Source organism: Gobio gobio, assembly GCF_949357685.1.
Source record: "Gobio gobio genome assembly, chromosome: 8".
NCBI lineage: Eukaryota > Metazoa > Chordata > Actinopteri > Cypriniformes > Gobionidae > Gobio > Gobio gobio.
The window spans coordinates 53,064,842-53,087,341 of record NC_137114.1 but is presented as its reverse complement, the minus strand read 5'-3'; the positions used below and the strand labels follow the sequence as shown (position 1 = coordinate 53,087,341).

General features: G+C 37.7%; 2 protein-coding genes across 3 annotated transcripts in view; both read left to right on the top strand.

Moving 5' to 3' along the window:
• The window catches only part of igsf11 (immunoglobulin superfamily member 11), a 167,015-nt gene extending 152,950 nt beyond the window's left edge, over window positions 1-14,065 (top strand). Inside the window, exons 5-7 of the mRNA XM_079822877.1 lie at window positions 9,032-9,154; window positions 9,279-9,426; window positions 10,935-14,065. Of these exons, the coding sequence (XP_079679003.1) occupies window positions 9,032-9,154; window positions 9,279-9,426; window positions 10,935-11,403 (740 nt within the window). The 3' untranslated portion in view covers window positions 11,404-14,065. The remainder of the gene's footprint in view (window positions 1-9,031; window positions 9,155-9,278; window positions 9,427-10,934) is intronic.
• Window positions 14,066-14,216: 151 nt separating this feature from the next.
• The window catches only part of LOC307130028 (coagulation factor X), a 40,788-nt gene continuing 32,504 nt past the window's right edge, over window positions 14,217-22,500 (top strand). Inside the window, exons 1-3 of one of the 2 annotated variants that reach the window (XM_079822875.1) lie at window positions 14,217-14,343; window positions 14,988-15,076; window positions 19,636-19,793. In XM_079822875.1, coding sequence (XP_079679001.1) covers window positions 15,010-15,076; window positions 19,636-19,793 — 225 coding nt within the window. In that variant the 5' untranslated portion in view covers window positions 14,217-14,343; window positions 14,988-15,009. The remainder of the gene's footprint in view (window positions 14,344-14,987; window positions 15,077-19,635; window positions 19,794-22,500) is intronic. The other variant, XM_079822876.1, reaches the window with a different exon arrangement.

Below are 22,500 nucleotides of genomic sequence, written 5' to 3'. Positions count from 1 at the left end.
TTATCAGTGTTTTGTCTGCTTGTGTCATATGTTAATATAAGAACGTACTTGTGTTATGAGTTTAATTTGCATGTAAACCCAATGTCACCTGTTAATATTTCTGTGATGCTCTCAATCAGATGTGTGCAGTAATTCACTGTTGTGTCTGGATTTGTGTTCCCCAGATCAGAAATTACGGTTTTCATATAATATTTATATATTTTTTATCTTTATTTCAATCAGTTTTTAATAGTTTTAGTTAACAATAACAACACTGTCAGACATTCACTGAGGAATCATTCAGTGATTCCTGAACTGTGATTAATTGATTCAGTGACTCAAAAGAGCGATTCACTGAGGAATCATCCACAGATTTGTGAACTGTGATTCATTGATTCAGTGACTAAAAAGAGCAATTCACTTTGATTCAATGACTCAAAAGAGCGATTCACTGAGTATCCATTCACAGATTTGTGACCTGTGATTAATTGATTCAGTGACTAAAAAGAGCGATTCAACTTGATTCAATGACTCAAAAGAGCGATTCACTGAGTATCCATTCATAGATTTATGAACTGTGATTCATTGATTCAGTGACTCAAAAGAGCGATACACTTTGATTAATTGATTCAATGACTCAAAAGAGCGATTCACTGAGTATCCATTCACAGATTTGTGACCTGTGATTAATTGATTCAGTGACTCAAAAGAGCGATTCAACTTGATTCAATGACTCAAAAGAGCGATTCACTGAGTATCCATTCATAGATTTATGAACTGTGATTCATTGATTCAGTGACTCAAAAGAGCGATACACTTTGATTAATTGATTCAATGACTCAAAAGAGCGATTCACTGAGTATCCATTCACAGATTTGTGAACTGTAATTAATTGATTCAGTGACTCAAAAGAGCAAGACACTTTGATTAATTGATTCAATGACTCAAAAGAGTGATTCACTGAGTATCCATTTACATCAATCAAAAGAGCGATTCACTGAGTATCCATTCACAGATTTATGAACTGTGATGAATTGATTCAGGGACTCAAAAGAGTGATTCACTGAGTATCCATTCACATCAATCAAAAGAGCGATTCACTGAGTATCCATTCACAGATTTATGACTGTAATTCATTGATTCAGTGACTCAAAAGAGTGATTTACTGAGTATCCAATCACATCAATCAAAAGAGCGATTCACTGAGTATCCATTCACAGATTTATGAACTGTGATTCATTGATTCAGTGACTCAAAAGAGAGATACACTTTGATTAATTGATTCAGTGACTCAAAAGAGCGATTCACTGAGTATCCATTCACAGATTTGTGAACTGTAATTCATTGATTCAGTATCTCAAAAGAGCGATTCACTTTGATTAATTGATTCAATTACTCAAAAGAGCGATTCACTGAGTATCCATTCATAGATTTATGAACTGTGATTCATTGATTCAGTGACTCAAAAGAGCGATACACTTTGATTAATTGATTCAATGACTCAAAAGAGCGATTCACTGAGTATCCATTCACAGATTTGTGAACTGTAATTAATTGATTCAGTGACTCAAAAGAGCAAGACACTTTGATTAATTGATTCAATGACTCAAAAGAGTGATTCACTGAGTATCCATTTACATCAATCAAAAGAGCGATTCACTGAGTATCCATTCACAGATTTATGAACTGTGATGAATTGATTCAGGGACTCAAAAGAGTGATTCACTGAGTATCCATTCACATCAATCAAAAGAGCGATTCACTGAGTATCCATTCACAGATTTATGACTGTAATTCATTGATTCAGTGACTCAAAAGAGTGATTTACTGAGTATCCAATCACATCAATCAAAAGAGCGATTCACTGAGTATCCATTCACAGATTTATGAACTGTGATTCATTGATTCAGTGACTCAAAAGAGAGATACACTTTGATTAATTGATTCAGTGACTCAAAAGAGCGATTCACTGAGTATCCATTCACAGATTTGTGAACTGTAATTCATTGATTCAGTATCTCAAAAGAGCGATTCACTTTGATTAATTGATTCAGTGACTCAAAAGAGCGATTCACTGAGTATCCATTCACAGATTTGTGAACTGTAATTAATTGATTCAATGACTCAAAAGAGTGATTCACTGAGTATCCATTCACAGATTTGTGAACTGTAATTAATTGATTCAGTGACTCAAAAGAGCGATTCACTGAGTATCCATTCACAGATTTGTGAACTGTAATTCATTGATTCAGTATCTCAAAAGAGCGATTCACTTTGATTAATTGATTCAGTGACTCAAAAGAGCGATTCACTGAGTATCCATTCACAGATTTGTGAACTGTAATTAATTGATTCAATGACTCAAAAGAGCGATTCACTGAGTATCCATTCACAGATTTGTGAACTGTAATTCATTGATTCAGTATCTCAAAAGAGCGATTCACTTTGATTAATTGATTCAGTGACTCAAAAGAGCGATTCACTGAGTATCCATTCACAGATTTGTGAACTGTAATTAATTGATTCAATGACTCAAAAGAGCGATTCACTGAGTATCCATTCACAGATTTGTGAACTGTAATTAATTGATTTAGTGACACAAAAGAGCGATACACTTTGATTAATTGATTCAATGACTCAAAAAAGAGCGATTCACTGAGTATCCATTCACAGATTTGTGAACTGTAATTAATTGATTTAGTGACTCAAAAGAGCGATACACTTTGATTAATTGATTCAATGACTCAAAAGAGCGATTCACTGAGTATCCATTCACAGATTTATGAACTTTGATTCAGTGACTCAAAAGAGCGATACACTTTGATTAATTGATTCAATGACTCAAAAAAGCGATTCACTGAGTATCCATTCACAGATTTATGAACTGTGATTCATTGATTCAGTGACTCAAAAGAGCAATTCACTTTGATTCATTGATCCAATGACTAAAAAGAGCGATTCACTGAGTATCCATTCACAGATTTATGAACTGTGATTCATTGATTCAGTGACTCAAAAGAGCAATTCACTTTGATTCATTGATCCAATGACTAAAAAGAGCGATTCACTGAGTATCCATTCACAGATTTGCGAACTGTAATTCATTGATTCAGTGACTCAAAAGAGCGATACACTTTGATTAATTGATTCAATGACTCAAAAGAGCGATTCACTGAGTATCCATTCACAGATTTGTGAACTGTGATTAATTGATTCAGTGACTCAAAAGAGCAAGACACTTTGATTAATTGATTCAATGACTCAAAAGAGCGATTCACTGAGTATCCATTCACAGATTTGTGAACTGTAATTAATTGATTCAATGACTCAAAAGAGTGATTCACTGAGTATTCATTTACATCAATCAAAAGAGCGATTCACTGAGTATCCATTCACAGATTTATGAACTGTGATGAATTGATTCAGGGACTCAAAAGAGTGATTCACTGAGTATTCATTTACATCAATCAAAAGAGCGATTCACTGAGTATCCATTCACAGATTTATGAACTGTGATGAATTGATTCAGGGACTCAAAAGAGTGATTTACTGAGTATCCATTCACATCAATCAAAAGAGCGATTCACTGAATATCCATCATTGATTCAGTATCTCAAAAGAGCGATTCACTTTGATTAATTGATTCAGTGACTCAAAAGAGCAATTCACTGAGTATCCATTCACAGATTTGTGAACTGTAATTAATTGATTTAGTGACTCAAAAGAGCGATACACTTTGATTAATTGATTCAATTACTCAAAAGAGCGATTCACTGAGTATCCATTCACAGATTTATGAACTGTGATTCATTGATTCAGTGACTCAAAAGACCAATTCACTTTGATTAATTGATTCAATGACTCAAAAGAGCGATTCACTGAGTATCCATTCACAGATTTGCAAACTGTAATTCATTGATTCAGTGACTCAAAAGAGCGATACACTTTGATTAATTGATTCAATGACTCAAAAGAGCGATTCACTGAGTATCCATTCACAGATTTGTGAACTGTGATTAATTGATTCAGTGACTGAAAAGAGCGATTCAACTTGATTCAATGACTCAAAAGAGCGATTCACTAAGTCTCCATTCACAGATTTATGAACTGTGATTCATTGATTCAGTGACTCAAAAGAGAGATACACTTTGATTAATTGATTCAATGACTCAAAAGAGCGATTCACTGAGTATCCATTCACAGATTTGTGAACTGTAATTAATTGATTCAGTGACTCAAAAGAGCGAGACACTTTGATTAATTGATTCAATGACTCAAAAGAGCGATTCACTGAGTATCCATTCACAGATTTGTGAACTGTGATTAATTGATTCAGTGACTCAAAAGAGCGATTCAACTTGATTCAATGACTCAAAAGAGCGATTCACTGAGTATCCATTCACAGATTTGTGAACTGTAATTCGTTGATTCAGTGACTCAAAAGAGCAATACAATTTGATTAATTGATTCACTGAGTATCCATTCACAGATTTATGAACTGTGATTCATTAATTCAGTGACTCAAAAGAGCGATTCACTTTGATTAATTGATTCAATGACTCAAAAGAGCGATTCACTGAGTTTCCATTCATATATTTATAAACTGTGATTTATTGATTAAGTGACTCAAAAGAGCGATTCACTGAGTATTCATTCACAGATTTGTGAACTGTGATTAATTGATTCAGTGACTCAAAAGAGCGATTCAACTTGATTCAATGACTTAAAAGAGCGATTCACTGAGTATCCATTCATAGATTTATGAACTGTGGTTCATTGATTCAGTGACTCAAAAGAGCGATACAATTTGATTAATTGATTCAATGACTCAAAAGAGCGATTCACTGAGTATCCATTCACAGATTTGTGAACTGTAATTCGTTGATTCAGTGACTCAAAAGAGCAATACAATTTGATTAATTGATTCACTGAGTATCCATTCACAGATTTATGAACTGTGATTCATTAATTCAGTGACTCAAAAGAGCGATTCACTTTGATTAATTGATTCAATGACTCAAAAGAGCAATTCACTGAGTTTCCATTCATATATTTATAAACTGTGATTTATTGATTAAGTGACTCAAAAGAGCGATTCACTGAGTATCCTTTCACAGATTTATTAACTATGATTAATTGATTAAGTGACTCAAAAGAGCGATTCACTGAGTATTCATTCACAGATTTGTGAACTGTGATTAATTGATTAAGTGACTCAAAAGAGCGATTCACTGAGTATTCATTCACAGATTTGTGAACTGTGATTAATTGATTAAGTGACTCAAAAGAGCGATTCACTGAGTATTCATTCACAGATTTATTAACTATGATTAATTGATTAAGTGACTCAAAAGAGCGATTCACTGAGTATTCATTCACAGATTTGTGAACTGTGATTAATTGATTCAATGACTCAAAAGAGCGATTCACTGAGTATCCTTTCACAGATTTATTAACTATGATTAATTGATTAAAGGGGTGGTAAAACACATTCTTTTGAAGGCTTGACTGTGTTTGTGGGGTGCACTGTAACATGTGTTCATGCTTCGTTTTAAAAAAAATTGCCTTATTTTTCATATATTTGACCTTTATTCTACACTGCTCTGTCCCTCCTTGTAAAACGGTCTGATGCTTTCCGGGTTGTATGAAGCCAGTCCCTCAAAAATACGCGATGGGCTCAGATTGGTTAGCTGGCCCAGTGTGTTGTGATTCGCTAAACGCCTAGTGCACGTATGTCGGAAACGTGCCGCCCCTTACCTTTATCGGAGGCTGTGCTTTGGTCAGTGTTAGAAACAACGGCGTCAATAAAACCATACCAATCTGAGCCCGAATCAGACCCAGAACATTTGAGTGAAGATGATCAAGCAGAACCTGTTCAGTCCTCGAGAGTAAAGACTGCGGATCTATAATGATCGCTACTGAATGGCACTTTAACTTTTGTATTTTTAGAACGATTATAGCCAAATATCTGTCACAAGAACTAACCCAAAACAAACACTAAGCACTGGCTTAAACTAGTAAGTTAGCCAAATCACACACAGAACCATGTTTAGCATGCCTGTAGATAAACAATACATAAAAGCTCTAATCAAAGAATCATTTACACTAATGCCAGGTTCCGCTGTTGAGATTTTAACGTTAGTGTTTGTAACGATAGGTGTTCGTCGGATAACGTTAAGTATGAATGAGCATTTAACAGACTGGTTTGCAGAACAGTGTTGTCATCTGTTTACTTCCTTGCTACAACCTATTACAGGAAAACACATCGATGAAAAATAAATCAGACTTACAGGTTGTGGCCCGTGAACAGCTTCTGTTTGTAAATCCAGCTTTCAGGACAGACGTTGTGCATATCCTGTATTGAACTCGCGAAGTTTGTGGAAGTTTGTGTTGTCCTCCGTGAAATGTGCAGCGCGCGCGTCGTGCATCCACGCACCGGCAGTGTTTTTTTCACGCAGCTGACGTTGTGCAAATCTGGCATTGAAATCGCGAAGACGGTGGATGTTTTCCTCTGTTAGATGTGCTGCAGGAGCCCTGCGCGTGCCTGATTCCCCGCTGACTCAAACACACGTGCATATAACATGTTTTATTTTAAACGCTCTGCAACGCACCCCCGTCCCTATGAAGGCTGAACAGAGCAAGTGCCCCAGACCTGCAATCCGGATGAAAATAACAGCGTTTCCTCGGCATCGCGGCAACAACACTCCAGCCTACTAACCACAACAGCGCCGCGATACAAAATGGCCTCACCCCCCCTTATTTCATATTCCCCGGAGGAGGGGTTTATGTAAATATTGGGCCTGGTGATGTCAGCAAAACCTGGGTGAATGTGTAGTAGTCCCTAGCGGCCGTTTGCTGTAGTCCTTAGAAACTGATTTCTTTAAAAGCAAATCTCTCCCTTTGCTTTAAACTTTGAACGTTGTAACTTTGCAGATGTTGTTTATGCTCAAGCAGCAACATTACACGTTAGCTAAAGTTAGAATAGTGAAATCGTGGTTTACCACCCCTTTAAAGGTCCCATGGCATGGCATTTTTCTATTATTTTATAGTGTTTCTTGAGGTGTACTTATATTATTAGTATGATTTTTACATCATAAAATGTCATAATTTAGAAATAAAAGGCATTTTTTCTATACTGCTGTTTGCCCTGTGGCTGACTGCCCTGCTTCAAGAGGCGTGTCTGCTGTGAGACTTCAGTAAAAACACCCACTGTTGTGATTGGCTGCCATCTTTGCATTTTAAATGAGCGGAGGGGGCGTGGTTTAACGAGGCACGAGCAGGCACGAGTCTGCCAGAGACGGATGGACCTGTGTTCACTTCTCATCAGTTCTCTCAGCATGTCTCAGTTCAGGGTGAACTGTTACAGCATATACTTCAGGTTATTAGTTTATTTCTAGTCGGAGGGGCTGTCACTCATGTCAGAAAGTTAGTAACTTTAGTAAATTATGGATCAGCGCTGACTCGAGACGCGCACCGTTTAGAACGATTCAGTCCGATTTGGTGAACTGGTTCGGTTCACTAAAAAGAACCGATTCAAAAGAATGATTCGTTCGCGAACCGGACATCACGGAGACGGAGCGATTGCTAACAAAGTTATTTATAGTAACTACTGAGTTATGAGAGCGCTGTCAGTCAGCGCGAGTTTATTGTGTTTGTATCTGAGAGTTCTGAATAAACACAGTCCCAGTCCCAGTCACACCGAGTCCTCTTCATCATTATTCTACCAACTTTGTAACATGCAATGGACCATTACAGCGAGATGAACGAGTTAGTAAGTGTTGAGTATAGCATTATTTCTAGATATGTTCCAATCATATGAATAGCGTCATTGACGCGCATTGAGTAACGTTACACAGCGCAAACAAAGACACAACAGCTGTAATCGAATGTAATCCAGTTTATTGTGGGGAAAGCTGGCTAGCCTAGCCCAGATATGCTCACGCTTACCCTCCTTCTGCTTAATCTCACGCCGCGTTTGGTGCCTCCGCTGTGGGCCAGATGCAGTACTGGGGGTCAGGGATGTTGGAGGCCGAGCTTCGGCGTGTGTGAAGTTTAACTCTAAAGATGTTACTGCTGATGTTAAACAGAAAAGACTGTATGCACATTTTAGAACAGATAGACGCGACGAGGACGTACAAAAACACTGACTCACAAGATAGAAAACACGAAAACACTGTTCTGTCGGGAGAGAGAGAAGCCGCAGCGTGTCCACAAATAATAAATAATAAGCTTCACATAAGAAATCAATGATCACAGATCAGAAGGAACTGAAGAAAGACTTCTGTTTTCATTTGTACATCCAAACACTGAGAAACTGCCAGCGTTCACTCTTTCACAAGTAACGTTAATGATCTCGAGTGTTTGCATGGGTGTGCCAGATTCTCTGGGCGGAGGAAAGGGAGGAAACCGTTCCTGCTTGGACGTCAAACCAGGAGACTTCAGGATTGGCTCGTCTGGCCTGTCATTTTCTCAAAGGCAGAGAAAGACAGCAGAACTCGAGTTTACACCGATCAACATTTCTATCCACTTGGGGACAATATTCAGGCTAGGGGAACTCATATTAATGTTGAAATACCTCATAAAGTGAAATTTTCATGCCATGGGACCTTTAAGTGACTCAAAAGAGCGATTCACTGAGTATTCATTCACAGATTTATTAACTATGATTAATTGATTAAGTGACTCAAAAGAGCGATTCACAGATTTATGAACTGTAATTCATTGATTCAGTGACTCAAAAGAGTGATTCACTCTATGGACGGTCAATATTTAGCTGATGAATTATTTTACTGAATACTTAGTAGTAAGTAATAAATAGTATATTCCCAGAAATGTCCATGACTTTCCAGCTAACATGGAACGTTCTCTCAAGGTTCTCTCAATGTTATGAACAAACGTTAACAGAACGTTCATTCAAAGTGATCTGGTGTTTGATAACGTCCTCCAAACATTAGCGCACAAGCGTTCATGGGATGTTGTGTTCCGTCCCTTGGACGTTTGGTGATGTCTGAAGCACGATGATGAGTCTCAGTGTTGATCTTGTGCTCTTCAGACCAGATGCAGGGTACGGTTTCTCTGAGGAACATCAGCACCAGCACATCTGGACTGTATCAGTGTACGGCGTCAAACGCCATCGGAAAGAGCACCTGCGTCCTCAACCTGCAGGTGGTGGCACGTGAGTCTCTCTCTCACACACACACACACACACACACACACACACACACACACACACACACACACACACACACACACACACACACACGTCTGACCGCCGTCTCTCTGTCTCTGGTGTGTGACAGCGCAGCCTCAGAGCGTGGGTCTGATCGCAGGAACCATCGCCACCGGCGTCCTGGCGCTCATCATCTGCTCTCTGCTGGTGCTGGTCACGCTCTTCTACTGGAGGAACAAGAACAAATACGAGGAGGAGGAGATCCCCAACGAGATCAGGTGACTCTTCACACACCACAAACTACAGCTAGAGGAGGCACATGATGGAGAAAACAAGACGTTTCTGGCTCTTTTGCACTAATACAAGTGTTAAATGGGAAATACTGTAACTCAAAACACCGCCACATGTTTATTTTACTATCATTTATATACTATTATAGTATTTATTACAATTTTAAAAAAAGTAATCATTCACTGAGATTCATTGATTTGGTGACTCAAAAGATCGATTCACTGAGGAATCATTCACTGAGATTCATTGATTTAATGACTCAAAAGATCGATTCACTGAGGAATCATTAACTGAGATTTATTGATTTAGTGACTCAAAAGATCGATTCACTGAGGAATCATTCACTGAGATTCATTGATTTGGTGACTCAAAAAAGTGATTCACTGAGGAATCATTCACTGAGATTCATTGATTTAGTGACTCAAAAGATCGATTCACTGAGGAATCATTCACTGAGATTCATTGATTTAATGACTCTAAAGACTGATTCACTGAGGAATCATTCACTGAGATTCATTGATTTAGTCACTCAAAAGATCAATTCACTGAGGAATCATTCACTGAGATTCATTGATTTAGTGACTCAAAAGAGCTATTCACTGAGGAATCATTTACTGAGATTCATTAATATAGTAACTCAAAAGGTCGATTCACTGAGGAATCATTCACTGAGATTCATTAATATAGTAACTCAAAAGGTTGATTCACTGAGGAATCATTCACTGAGATTCATTGATTTAGTGACTCAAAAGATCGATTCACTGAGGAATCATTCACTGAGATTCATTGATTTAGTGGCTCAAAAGATCGATTCACTGAGGAATCATTCACTGAGATTCATTGATTTAGTGACTCAAAAGATCGATTCACTGAGGAATCATTCACTGAGATTCATTGATTTAATGACTCTAAAGACTGATTCACTGAGGAATCATTCACTGAGATTCATTGATTTAGTCACTCAAAAGATCAATTCACTGAGGAATCATTCACTGAGATTCATTGATTTAGTGACTCAAAAGAGCTATTCACTGAGGAATCATTTACTGAGATTCATTGATTTAGTGACTCAAAAGAGCTATTCACTGAGGAATCATTTACTGAGATTCATTGATTTAGTGACTCAAAAGAGCTATTCACTGAGGAATCATTTACTGAGATTCATTAATATAGTAACTCAAAAGATCGATTCACTGAGGAATCATTTACTGAGATTCATTGATTTAGTCACTCAAAAGGTCGATTCACTGAGGAATCATTCACTGAGATTCATTGATTTAATGACTCAAAAGATCGATTCACTGAGGAATCATTCACTGTGATTTATTGATTCAGTGAGTCGAAAGAGCGATTCACAACGGAATCATTCACTGATTTGTGAACTGTAATTCCTTGATTCAGTGACTCTAAAGAGTGATTCGCTCTATGGACGGTCAATATTTAGCTACTGAAGTATTCATCTGTTTAATTCCCTCTGTTTGATTCCCTCGCACAGGGAGGACGATCTCCCTCCGAAGAGATCTTCGTCAGTGAAAGCGTTCCAGGCGGACGCCTCGTCCTCAGAGAACGACACGCTGACCTCCACCAACACCTACAACAGCCGCTACTGGCACAACCCCAAGCCCAACTACGACACACACTCCTACACGCGCTACAACGGCGACACGCGGCAGACCTTCACCGGCGGCTCCAGCGCGGCAGGCCCCGCCCCCTCGCGGCCCCCCTACACCAACGGCAGCCACACCCTGCCCCCGCCCAAGACTCTGGTGGTCACCACTAACTCCGCCCCCTCGCCGCCCGTCATGACCCGCAGCAACGGCTCGCTGAGCCTGCGGCCGGCTGCCGCGGCAACGCCAGCGGCCGCGCACACACACTCGTTCGCCGTCAGCCAGGCCACGCTGGAGCGCATGGGCGCCGTGCCCGTCATGGTGCCCGCGCAGAGCAGAGCCGGGTCGCTCGTCTGACGGACCAACACAAACTCTTTTATAACCGAGTTCAGCTGATGCCAACTAAAAACTGCTCCGTTAACATCCCCGCGCCCCGGTTTTCCAGATTGCTTGTTGATTTATGTGTTCATCATTTAAAGTCATGGCGATGGACTGGCTTCGCTGCTGGCAGAACACGGGCCCTTGAGCGACTCGTCGTACACTCGAATCCCCCGAGATATCTGAATGTGCATGATGCTTAGTGTCAGTAGATCCACACGGCTGCTTGTGCTACAATTGTATTGCTTTTTAACACTGGAATCACGAAGGAATGTATGGAAGCTTGTTTCCGCCACGGTAATTCACACTTTTTATAGCACAATTCAGACTTTTTATTTATGCCGCACAATTTAGGCTCTTTTCTCACAATTGCGAGTTTTGCTGCATTCACATCATGATGTAATCACTGTTACGAGACGACCTCACGTGACGGAGCTGCTCAAGTACTCGGAATTATGCGTTTCCATAGCAACACTATCAACAATTCTGACTTCATCTCAACTTTTTTTCTCTGAATTCTAAATGTACATCTCGCAATTCTAAATGTACATCTCGCAATTCTAAATTTACATTCTGACGTTCCTCTTGGAATTTTGGGTTTGCATTTCGCAATTCTGAATTTTTTCTCGGAATTCTGACTTTTTTTTCTCAGAATTCTACATTTACATCTCGCAATTCTAAATGTACATTTCGCCATTCTGATGTTTTTCTCTAAATTTGGACTTTTTTTGGAATTTTGGGTTAGCATTTCGCAATTCTGATGTTTTTCTCGCAATTCTGAAGTTTTTCTCGGAATTCAGACTTTTTTTTCTCAGAAATCTACATTTACATCTCGCAATTCTAAATGTACATTTCGCAATTCTGATGTTTTTCTCTAAATTTTGACTTTTTTCTTGGAATTTTGGGTTTGCATTTCGCAATTCTGACTTTTTTTCTCGCTATTCTAAATGTACATCTCGCAATTCTAAATTTACATCTCGCAATTCTGACTTTTTTCTTGGAATTTTGGGTTTGCATTTCGCAATTCTGAAGTTTTTCTCGGAATTCTGACTTTTTTGTCTCAGAATTCTACATTTACATCTCGCAATTCTAAATGTACATTTCGCCATTCTGATGTTTTTCTCTAAATTTGGACTTTTTTTGGAATTTTGGGTTAGCATTTCGCAATTCTGATGTTTTTCTCGCAATTCTGAAGTTTTTCTCGTAATTCAGACTTTTATTTCTCAGAATTCTACATTTACATCTCGCAATTCTAAATGTACATTTCGCAATTCTGATGTTTTTCTCTAAATTTTGACTTTTTTCTTGGAATTTTGGGTTTGCATTTCGCAATTCTGACTTTTTTTCTCGCTATTCTAAATGTACATCTCGCAATTCTAAATTTACATCTCGCAATTCTGACTTTTTTCTTGGAATTTTGGGTTTGCATTTCGCAATTCTGAAGTTTTTCTCGCAATTCTGAAGTTTTTCTCGGAATTCAGACGGTTTTCTCTAAATTTTGACTTTTTTCTTGGAATTTTGGGTTTGCATTTCGCAATTCTGACGTTTTTCTCGTAATTCTGAAGTTTTTCTCGTAATTCAGACTTTTTTTCTCGGAATTCTAAATTTACATCTCGCAATTCTAAATGTACATTTCGCAATTCTGATGTTTTTCTCAAAATTTTCACTTTTTTTCTTGGAATTTTGGGTTTGCATTTCGCAACTCTGACTTTTTTTCTCGCTATTCTAAATGTACATCTCGCAATTCTAAATTTACATCTCGCAATTCTGACTTTTTTCTTGGAATTTGGGGTTTGCATTTCGCAATTCTGACGTTTTTCTCGCAATTCTGAAGTTATTCTCGGAATTCAGACTTTTTTCTCAAAATTCTAAATTTACATCTCGCAATTCTAAATGTACAATTAGCAATTCTGATGGTTTTCTCTCAATTTTGACTTTTTTTCTTGAAATTTGGGGTTTGCATTTCGCAATTCTGATGTTTTTCTCTGAATTCTAAGTCTCGTTATTCTATTATTTATGTCAAATAAATAAATAAAACATTCGTAGCAGAAATAAGCTTCCATATAAAATAAGTGTGCTAAATTTACATCTCGCAATTCTGACGTTTTTCTCTGAATTCTAAGTCTCGTTATTCTATTATTTATGTCAAATAAATAAATAAAACATTCGTAGCAGAAATAAGCTTCCATATAAAATAAGTGTGCGATTTTAATGCAAGAATGATCCATTTCCTCCGAGCGGATGCGGCCTCAGTTCCTTCCGTTTGGGTTTGACAGTATTACTGCTGCAGGACAGATGAGTCGAGTGTCGTCCTCATGTGCGTTTGCTTTCGTTTGAAAGAAAAGTCTTACTTTGATCTGTCTTAACGATCCTAACCCGACACTACTGACTAGAGCCGTAGTCTACCTCTAAAACAGAGTCTAATCAATAGTGTAGCTACTAAATCAGAACGACAGGAAATCCACTTCAATCGGGTGCTGCTGTCCGACAGGTAGATGAAGGATTACTGACAAACATTTGATGATATTAACACACTCACGGTTTATTTTCTTCATTTTTTTGCTTTGTCTGGTTTTTTTAAATACTGTAAATAATGTAACTACTTGTAGAATAGAATGTGAATTAAAACATTCTTTTGCCCAAATCTCACTTGTGATTTTTTTTGTCTGGTAAGTGCACATTTTCATAGTGATCTGGTGTCATTTTAAGTGTTTACAAGTGTTTATACTGGCTAAACGGAGCCTGTGTGTGTGCATATGTGTGTAAACACCGTCTGTCTAAAGGTCGATGTTGTAGTGCAGTACAAAGAGTGATTTAAAGCGGTTTGCTGCTGTTTGTCATCATAACAGTTTCATTAGAGGTTACGTGAAAACGCATTCAAATCCTCAGGACCGACCTAAATCAGGTGAAAGAAACAAGGTGAGTAAATACTGAATACTCAAATCATACTGAAGAACGAATAGAGAAAAATACACAGATCTGTGGCTGAATATACACCGTTTAAAGATGGAGAGATTTCAGGTGTTTTAATGGATTATGTTCACGAAAAGGTTTACTGAAGACAAAACTTATGAAACCTATTTATCGAAATAACACTAAAGCTAGTTCAAAATCAGCCTTCATAGATGCGTTATCATGCATCTTTTATAGCAGATGGTAAATGCGACCCTGGAGCATAACACCAGTCGTGCGTCTCACGGGGATATTTGAGGCAATAATGGGTCAAAATTATCAATTTTTCTTTTGTGCCAAAAATCATTAGGATATTACGATCATGTTCCATGAAGATATTTAGTAAATTTCCTACTGGAAATATATCAAAAATGTATTATTATTAGTAATATGCATTGATAAGGACTTCATTTGGACAACTTTAAAGCTGATTTTCTCATTATTTAGATTTTTTTGCCCCCTCAGATTTTCGAATATTGTCCTATCCTAACAAACCATCAATGGAAAGCTTATTTATTTATCTAAAAATGTATCCTTATGACTGGTTTTGAGGTCCAGGGTCACATATTGTGAAATGAGTTTTGTTTTTCATTCATGTTTTCATCAAACAGGTTGATTTACTCTGGTGTCTTGATGTCTGAGTCCATGATCTGGATGATTCTTCTTTTAATGCACCTGACCTCAGCGCTCCACTCTCCAGGTCTGCTAGCGTTCCCGTTTAGTTATGAAAACAAATATTGTCAGAATGTTCAAAACTTCCAGTTTTTTTTATATATATATTTTAAACTGTTTTTCTTGGTCCTGTTAAAATTATACAGAATGCTTCATTAGATCATTTTGCAAACATTATGCACTTAAAAATTGAGTTTACTTAGAAAACTTATATAAAACGATTGCCTTGAATTTAGGAAGTAAATTAGCTCATAATTTTTGATTTGATAAAACTACCTCTTAGTAGAGGTAACTACTTTTTTACAAGTTGAGAACTGTCAGCCCCCTTTTTGACAATAGTCATGAAAATGCTCTATATCCAAACCTAAAGGGCTGTAATTCAAGAATGCTTTGGTATATAGACCCATGTTTGGTCTTGTTTTAAAGAAGACACTCTGCAGATTATTGCTGAAGTGAAAGCATTATGTATTATTTTCAGTATGAAAAAGTTATTGAAGTTTTAATTTACTGCAAAAAAAAATACTGTACTAAATATTTTTATTTTATATAAGATAAATATTTTACAAAAAAAATTGTATCTAAAATTATTATAGCCATATGTCTAACCAAGTTGTGTTCCAAATTTGAAGTTCCAAAATCCAAATTCCAAAGATTTTGTTTAGGCGCTGTACCAAAAATAGCCACCGGGACTCATCCACATTCCATTGATTGCTTTTTTGATGTATTTTCCTGTACATTTCTGTCCAAATATCACTTCCATCACAAAACAGTCACCAAAAATGGAATCTTGAGACTCAGACCTTTCCAACGATATGCGTTTTGTCAAGATTAGAAAATATTTTGATTATAAAGTAGTTCAAATAAAATGTTGTAATATGAAACATGACTCCGCCCACTAGGGGGAGGAGCCCGCTAGAAGAATTTAAAGTACTGTTTCCATGGTAACGCAACGTCCAATTTCAAAACTGTTTTCACAGGAGGAATTTTGAGTCCGTAAGCTTTCGATTGATACCTAATTTATGATAATTACTCAAATGTATAAAAGGCGATCAAAAAAAGAGTGCCAGGCGTCCCGCCAGCAGGACGGTGACAGTTTAGGGGTTAATTCAGTCAACAGTCTACAGTGAACTCAAACAAAATGTTTAATATGTGGAAACTGATTGCATTAAATTTCTCTAGCATGTTGTACTCAAAGTTGTGTTAATACGAAGAGTGTTGGGACAATAATGGATAATAAATAAAGCGAGATGCAGCGTATCATCAGTGTTTCTTGGTCATCTCCTGGACTCTTCAGCACAAACCCTTTAAATCAACAGAACATTAAAGCTTAAAAGTATGATAATATATTTGCAGAGATTTAGGAAACATGCTATAGTTCAAATGCTTGTTTGTCCGAAAAGCAACACTGTAAGTCATTCTGGCTGGAAATATGTGTTCCGTTGTACCGACAAATTGGGTCCCCCCAAAAATCAGGTCTCCTTTAGGACCCCAAGCAAGTTTCTGTGGTCCTGCCCACTGCCAATTCACCCGATAGTATTTCGACATTTGGTGGAAAACACAGCTTATTGCTGCCACCATGGAAGCCAAAAATCCAAGATTCTACCTGAACTAAAACTAAAACGCCTCTGCAATGAAAACATTGTAAACGTGTACATTAGCCGATCAACTTACAGTGTAAGGCTCGTCGCCAGGGCCGGATTTACCTATTATTGTGACATAGCAGACAAAAGAAATGTTTGCTATACAGGTGCTGGTCATATAATTAGAATATCATCAAAAAGTTGATTTATTTCACTAATTCCATTCAAAAAGTGAAACTTGTATATTATATTCATTCATTACACACAGACTGATATATTTCAAATGTTTATTTCTTTTAATTTTGATGATTATAACTGACAACTGAGGAAAATCCCAAATTCAGTATCTCAGAAAATTAGAATATTGTGAAAAGGTTCAATATTGAAGACACACTCTAATCAGCTAATTAACTCAAAACACCTGCAAAGGCCTTTAATGGTCTCTCAGTCTAGTTCTGTAGGCGACACAATCATGAGGAAGAAGCTGACCTGACAGATGTCCAAAAGATGACCAATGACACCTTGCACAAGGAGGGCAAGACACAAAAGGTCATTGCAAAAGAGGCTGGCTGTTCACAGAGCTCTGTGTCCAAGCACATTAATAGAGGCGAAGGAAAAGATGTGGTAGAAAAAAGTGTACAAGCAATAGGGATAACCCCACCCTGGAGAGGATTGTGAAACAAAACCCATTCAAAAATGTGGGGGAGATTCACAAAGAGTGGACTGCAGCTGGAGTCAGTGCTTCAAGAACCACTACGCACAGACGTATGCAAGACATGGGTTTCAGCTGTCGCCACTCTTGACCAACAGACAGCGTCAGAAGTGTCTCGCCTGGGCTAAAGACATAAAGGACTGGACTGCTGAGTGGTCCAAAGTTATGTTTTCTGATGAAAGTAAAATCAAGGTCCCAGAGTCTGCAGGAAGAGAGGAGGCACACAATCCACGTTGCTTGAGGTCCAGTGTAAAGTTTCCACAGTCAGTGATGGTTTGGGGTGCCATGTCATGCGCTGGTGTTGGTCCACTGTGTTTTCTGAGGTCAGAGGTCAACGCAGCCGTATACCAGGAGGTTTTAGAGCACTTCATGCTTCCTGCTGCTGACCGACTTTATGGAGATGCAGATTTCATTTTCCAACAGGACTTGGCACCTGCACACAGTGCCACAGCAACCAGTGCCTGGTTTAAGGAGCATGGTATCCCTGTTCTTAATTGGCCAGCAAACTCGCCTGACCTTAACCTTATAGAAAATCTCTGTGAAGAGGAAGATGCGATATGCAGAAGAGCTGAAGGCCACTATCAGAGCAACCTGGGCTCTCATAACACCTGAGCAGAGCCACAGACTGATCTCCTCACGCCGCATCGCTGCAGTAATTCAGGCAAAACCAGCCCCAACTAAGCCATTTAAGCCCACCGGCAACTATAGTAGCTGCAGTGTAGTTGTCATTTTCCTTTTGTAAGTATTTTTCTAGATAGTATCCATGTTTTTAATCTCAATAACACGCAAGAAAACAACCAAATAAATACCTTTTTTTCTCTTGAAATCCTTAACTTCCTTCCTGTCACATGAGACTGCCAACATCCTACCCCTACTTCCAGGAAGCATAGTGAAGGCAAACCCTCCCAAACAAAGGTTATTTTCATGTTACTAATAAGTATTTTTTGTTGATGTATATATATATCTACATAATCGTGAAGGTCTCTAGAATCATCCAAACAAAACAATTTTTACAAGAGATCTATAATTTTTTGTACACTTAGTCAAAAGTCCAAGCAGCAGCTATAGTTGCCGGTGGGTAAATGACTTGTAAGTTCATATAATGGGGAAATGGGGTATACTATACTGTGTTAACAGGTTAACAGGTAATCAAGATTTTTGGTCTTTAGTGCTTTTTGCTTTCATAATATCCCACCTAAAACATAACTTAACCCTTTAACTGACATCTCTACTGTACAGTAGACCATAATTCGATGATTTTATGTCTTGTAAGGGCCAAAATATTGAGGACCCGTCATCCAGTTATTTGACACCGAAGGGGTGCATACAACATATTTGCCCACCGGCAACTATAGTTGCCGCACATTCAAATACGATTTTAAAGAAAAAAAAATAAAACCTGGGGAAAATAAATGCAGAACATGTTCACATAGGACACTATTAACATGACTATATGCATGAAACCATTCAGAAAAATTTGGGCACAAATGGGTTAAGTATTGAGTGCTGTACATGCTCATACTTTTCATGTTCATACTTTTCAGTTGGCCAAGATTTCTAAAAATCCTTTCTTTGTATTGGTCTTAAGTAATATTCGAATTTTCTGAGATACTGAATTTGGGATTTTCCTTAGTTGTCAGTTATAATCATCAAAATGAAAAGAAATAAACATTTGAAATATATCAGTCTGTGTGTACTGAATGAATATAATACACAAGTTTCACTTTTTGAATGGAATTAGTGAAATAAATCAACTTTTTGATGATATTCTAATTATATGACCAGCACCTGTATATATAAAGTGTTCCCTGAGTAAAGAAAACGCTGCACTTATTCAGAGAACCAGTTCTTTATCTACTATTGCATTGCAAACAAGCAGAGACGATCTAAACTGACGGCGGGGGCGGAGTTATGAGGTTTGACTGACAGTTTGAGGAGCCAATGGTGTTGCAAGGTTTTGTCACAAGCTCTTTTTAATACTTTTCATTGGCTAAATACTTGCAAACCCCAGACAGATGTAAAGGGTGACCAAAATGTGGAGTTAAGTGGATTTAAATTTCGTTCATTTAGATAGTATTTGCCTTACAGAGTTTTAGCATTAGGGTGAAATAATAATAGTTAAAAAAAATTTTTTTTTAAATATAGGCCTAAATTATTTTCCCCCAATATGCCTACAAGGCCTACGCATAAATCTGGCCCTTCGTGGCTTTGAGAAAACCTTTCCAGACCGTTTCCTGTGAGCTGGGTGTGTGTATCCATCCAGCTCTGTCGTTAAACCTGCCGTGTGGTGTTCAGTGTTTCTGGACAGGCATGATGCTGTGCGTCTGCTCAGGACCCGAAGGGCGAACGTCTTCCTGGAGGAGATGAAACCTGGGAATCTGGAGCGGGAGTGTTACGAGGAGCTGTGCTCTCTGGAGGAGGCGGCCGAGATCTTCCAGAGCAGAGAGAAAACGGTATTTATAATAATATAATATGTAATGTATAATAACTACAGTTCTCACAATTGTCCCTTTTGACATTTCTAAACCTGTTTAGTGTTTGTGCCTCCATAAAATATTCCAGATTACAGAGAGAACAAGTTATGGTTCTTCAGTGGGATTTTTTACAGACCACATTTTGTTTGGTTCACCATGAAACATAAGTTGCGATAATCTTTTGTGCCGTATATCCGAGTGAACCGCTTCACAAACAAGAACAAATGTAGGGCGGGGCTTGATTTTGTCTGTGGTGAATTGATTGGATGGTTGTGGTTTGCTATTGGCTGATTTCATGTGAGTGACAGGTGGCCCCGCCCTCATCATCATCAGAGAAGAGATTAAGTTATTCTGATTCAAGATTACCAGGAACATGAATTTAATACAATAATCATGTGCACGGATGAATTGTTTAGAATAAACTGCAATATTCCACAAAAAATTAGGATTGTCCATTTTGATTTCATGGTGACTAGGGTCTGTACGGGGTGATTGTGTTGCTATATTGTTCTTTGGGGCAAAATAAAATACAAGATAAAGTCATAAGTAAAGTCCTTGATGTTTCATAAGTACTTCAGATCAATGTTTTGGTTTCCTTCCTTCGCATCCTGTAACAAATCCTTCCCTTGAGGGTCAAAATGACCCAAAGCCCTACAAGTGTACTTTAGTATTTCATTTTTATATATTTTGTAGGCAATTTTTTAAAAGGCATATCTATCTATCTATCTATCTATCTATCTATCTATCTATCTATCTATCTATCTATCTATCTATCTATCTATCTATCTATCTATCTATCTATCTATCTATCTATCTATCTATCTATCATCTGTTTGTCTATCTATCATCTATCCATCCATCCATCCATCCATCCATTCATCCAACCATACATCCATACATACATACATCCATACACACATCCATCCATACATACATCTATACATACATCCATCCATCCATCTATACATCCATCCATCCATACATACATCCATCCATCCATACATACACACATCCATCCATACATACATCTATACATCCATCCATCCATCCATCTATACATCCATCCATCCATACATACATACATCCATCCATACATACATACATCCATACATCCATACATACATCCATCCATACATACATCCATCCATACATCCATCCATACATACATACATACATCTATACATACATCCATCCATCCATACATACATCCATCCATCTATACATCCATCCATACATCCATACATCCATACATACATCCATCCATCCATCCATACATCCATCCATCCATCTATACATCCATCCATCCATCCATACATCCATCCATCCATACATACATCCATCCATACATACATACATCCATACATACATACATACATCCATACATACATACATAAATACATACATCCATACATCCATCCATCCATACATCCATACATCCATACTTACATCCATACATACATACATACATACATCCATACATACATCCATACATACATACATACATACATACATACATACATCCATACATACATACATCCATACATACATCCATCCATACATACATACATACATACATACATACATACATCCATACATCCATACATACATACATACATACATACATACATACATACATACATACATACATACATACATACATACATCCATACATACATCCATCCATACATACATACATACATACATAAATACATACATCCATACATCCATCCATCCATACATCCATACATCCATACTTACATCCATACATACATACATACATACATACATACATACATACATACATACATACATACATACATACATACATCCATACATACATACATACATCCATACTTACATCCATACATACATACATACATACATCCATACATACATACATACATACATACATCCATACATCCATACATACATACATCCATACATACATACATCCATACATCCATCCATCCATACATAAATACATTCATACATACATCCATACATACATCCATACACATTAATTTCTTTATTTGAATCCGCCAATCAAATTTCGTACAGAAAGGATTCAAATATTCTCAGAGGTAACACAGCTTTGACATTTAAGGGTACATAAAACATCTCCTACGCCACACAGCAAGGCTGCCTATCACAGCTGATATAGAGCAGAACTTTGCCAGCTGTTTAGCCTGTCCTTTTGGTAGCCCTGCCAGTCTTAGTCCACTAACAGTCAGTTTGTGGACATGTCCCAGGCTGCCAAATATCAATACCGCAAACTTACATGCATAGCCCAGGTCACTGATCTTAGCAAGGAGGGGTTGGTATTTAGTCATTTTTTCTAAAAAGGCTATGTCCATATACAAATCATATACACAGCCTATTTCAAGGACTAGCACCTCCTTTCTATCTATATCCACCAACACAACATCAGGGCTGTTAGGGATGTTACAGAACACATCTTCAGAGCTGTTGAACCAGTCTGGTGTCACTCGGGAGTGTTTATACATCGGTATGTTTTTTGGAAATATGTCCTGAACAGAACTGGCAATAAGATCAACAATACGGTCATGGCGTGCTGTGTATAATCCCTTGTACATATTACACCCATTCACAATATGGGCAACTGATTCCAGATGTTCAGAGCAGATGTTCATCCATACACACATACATACACACATACATACATACA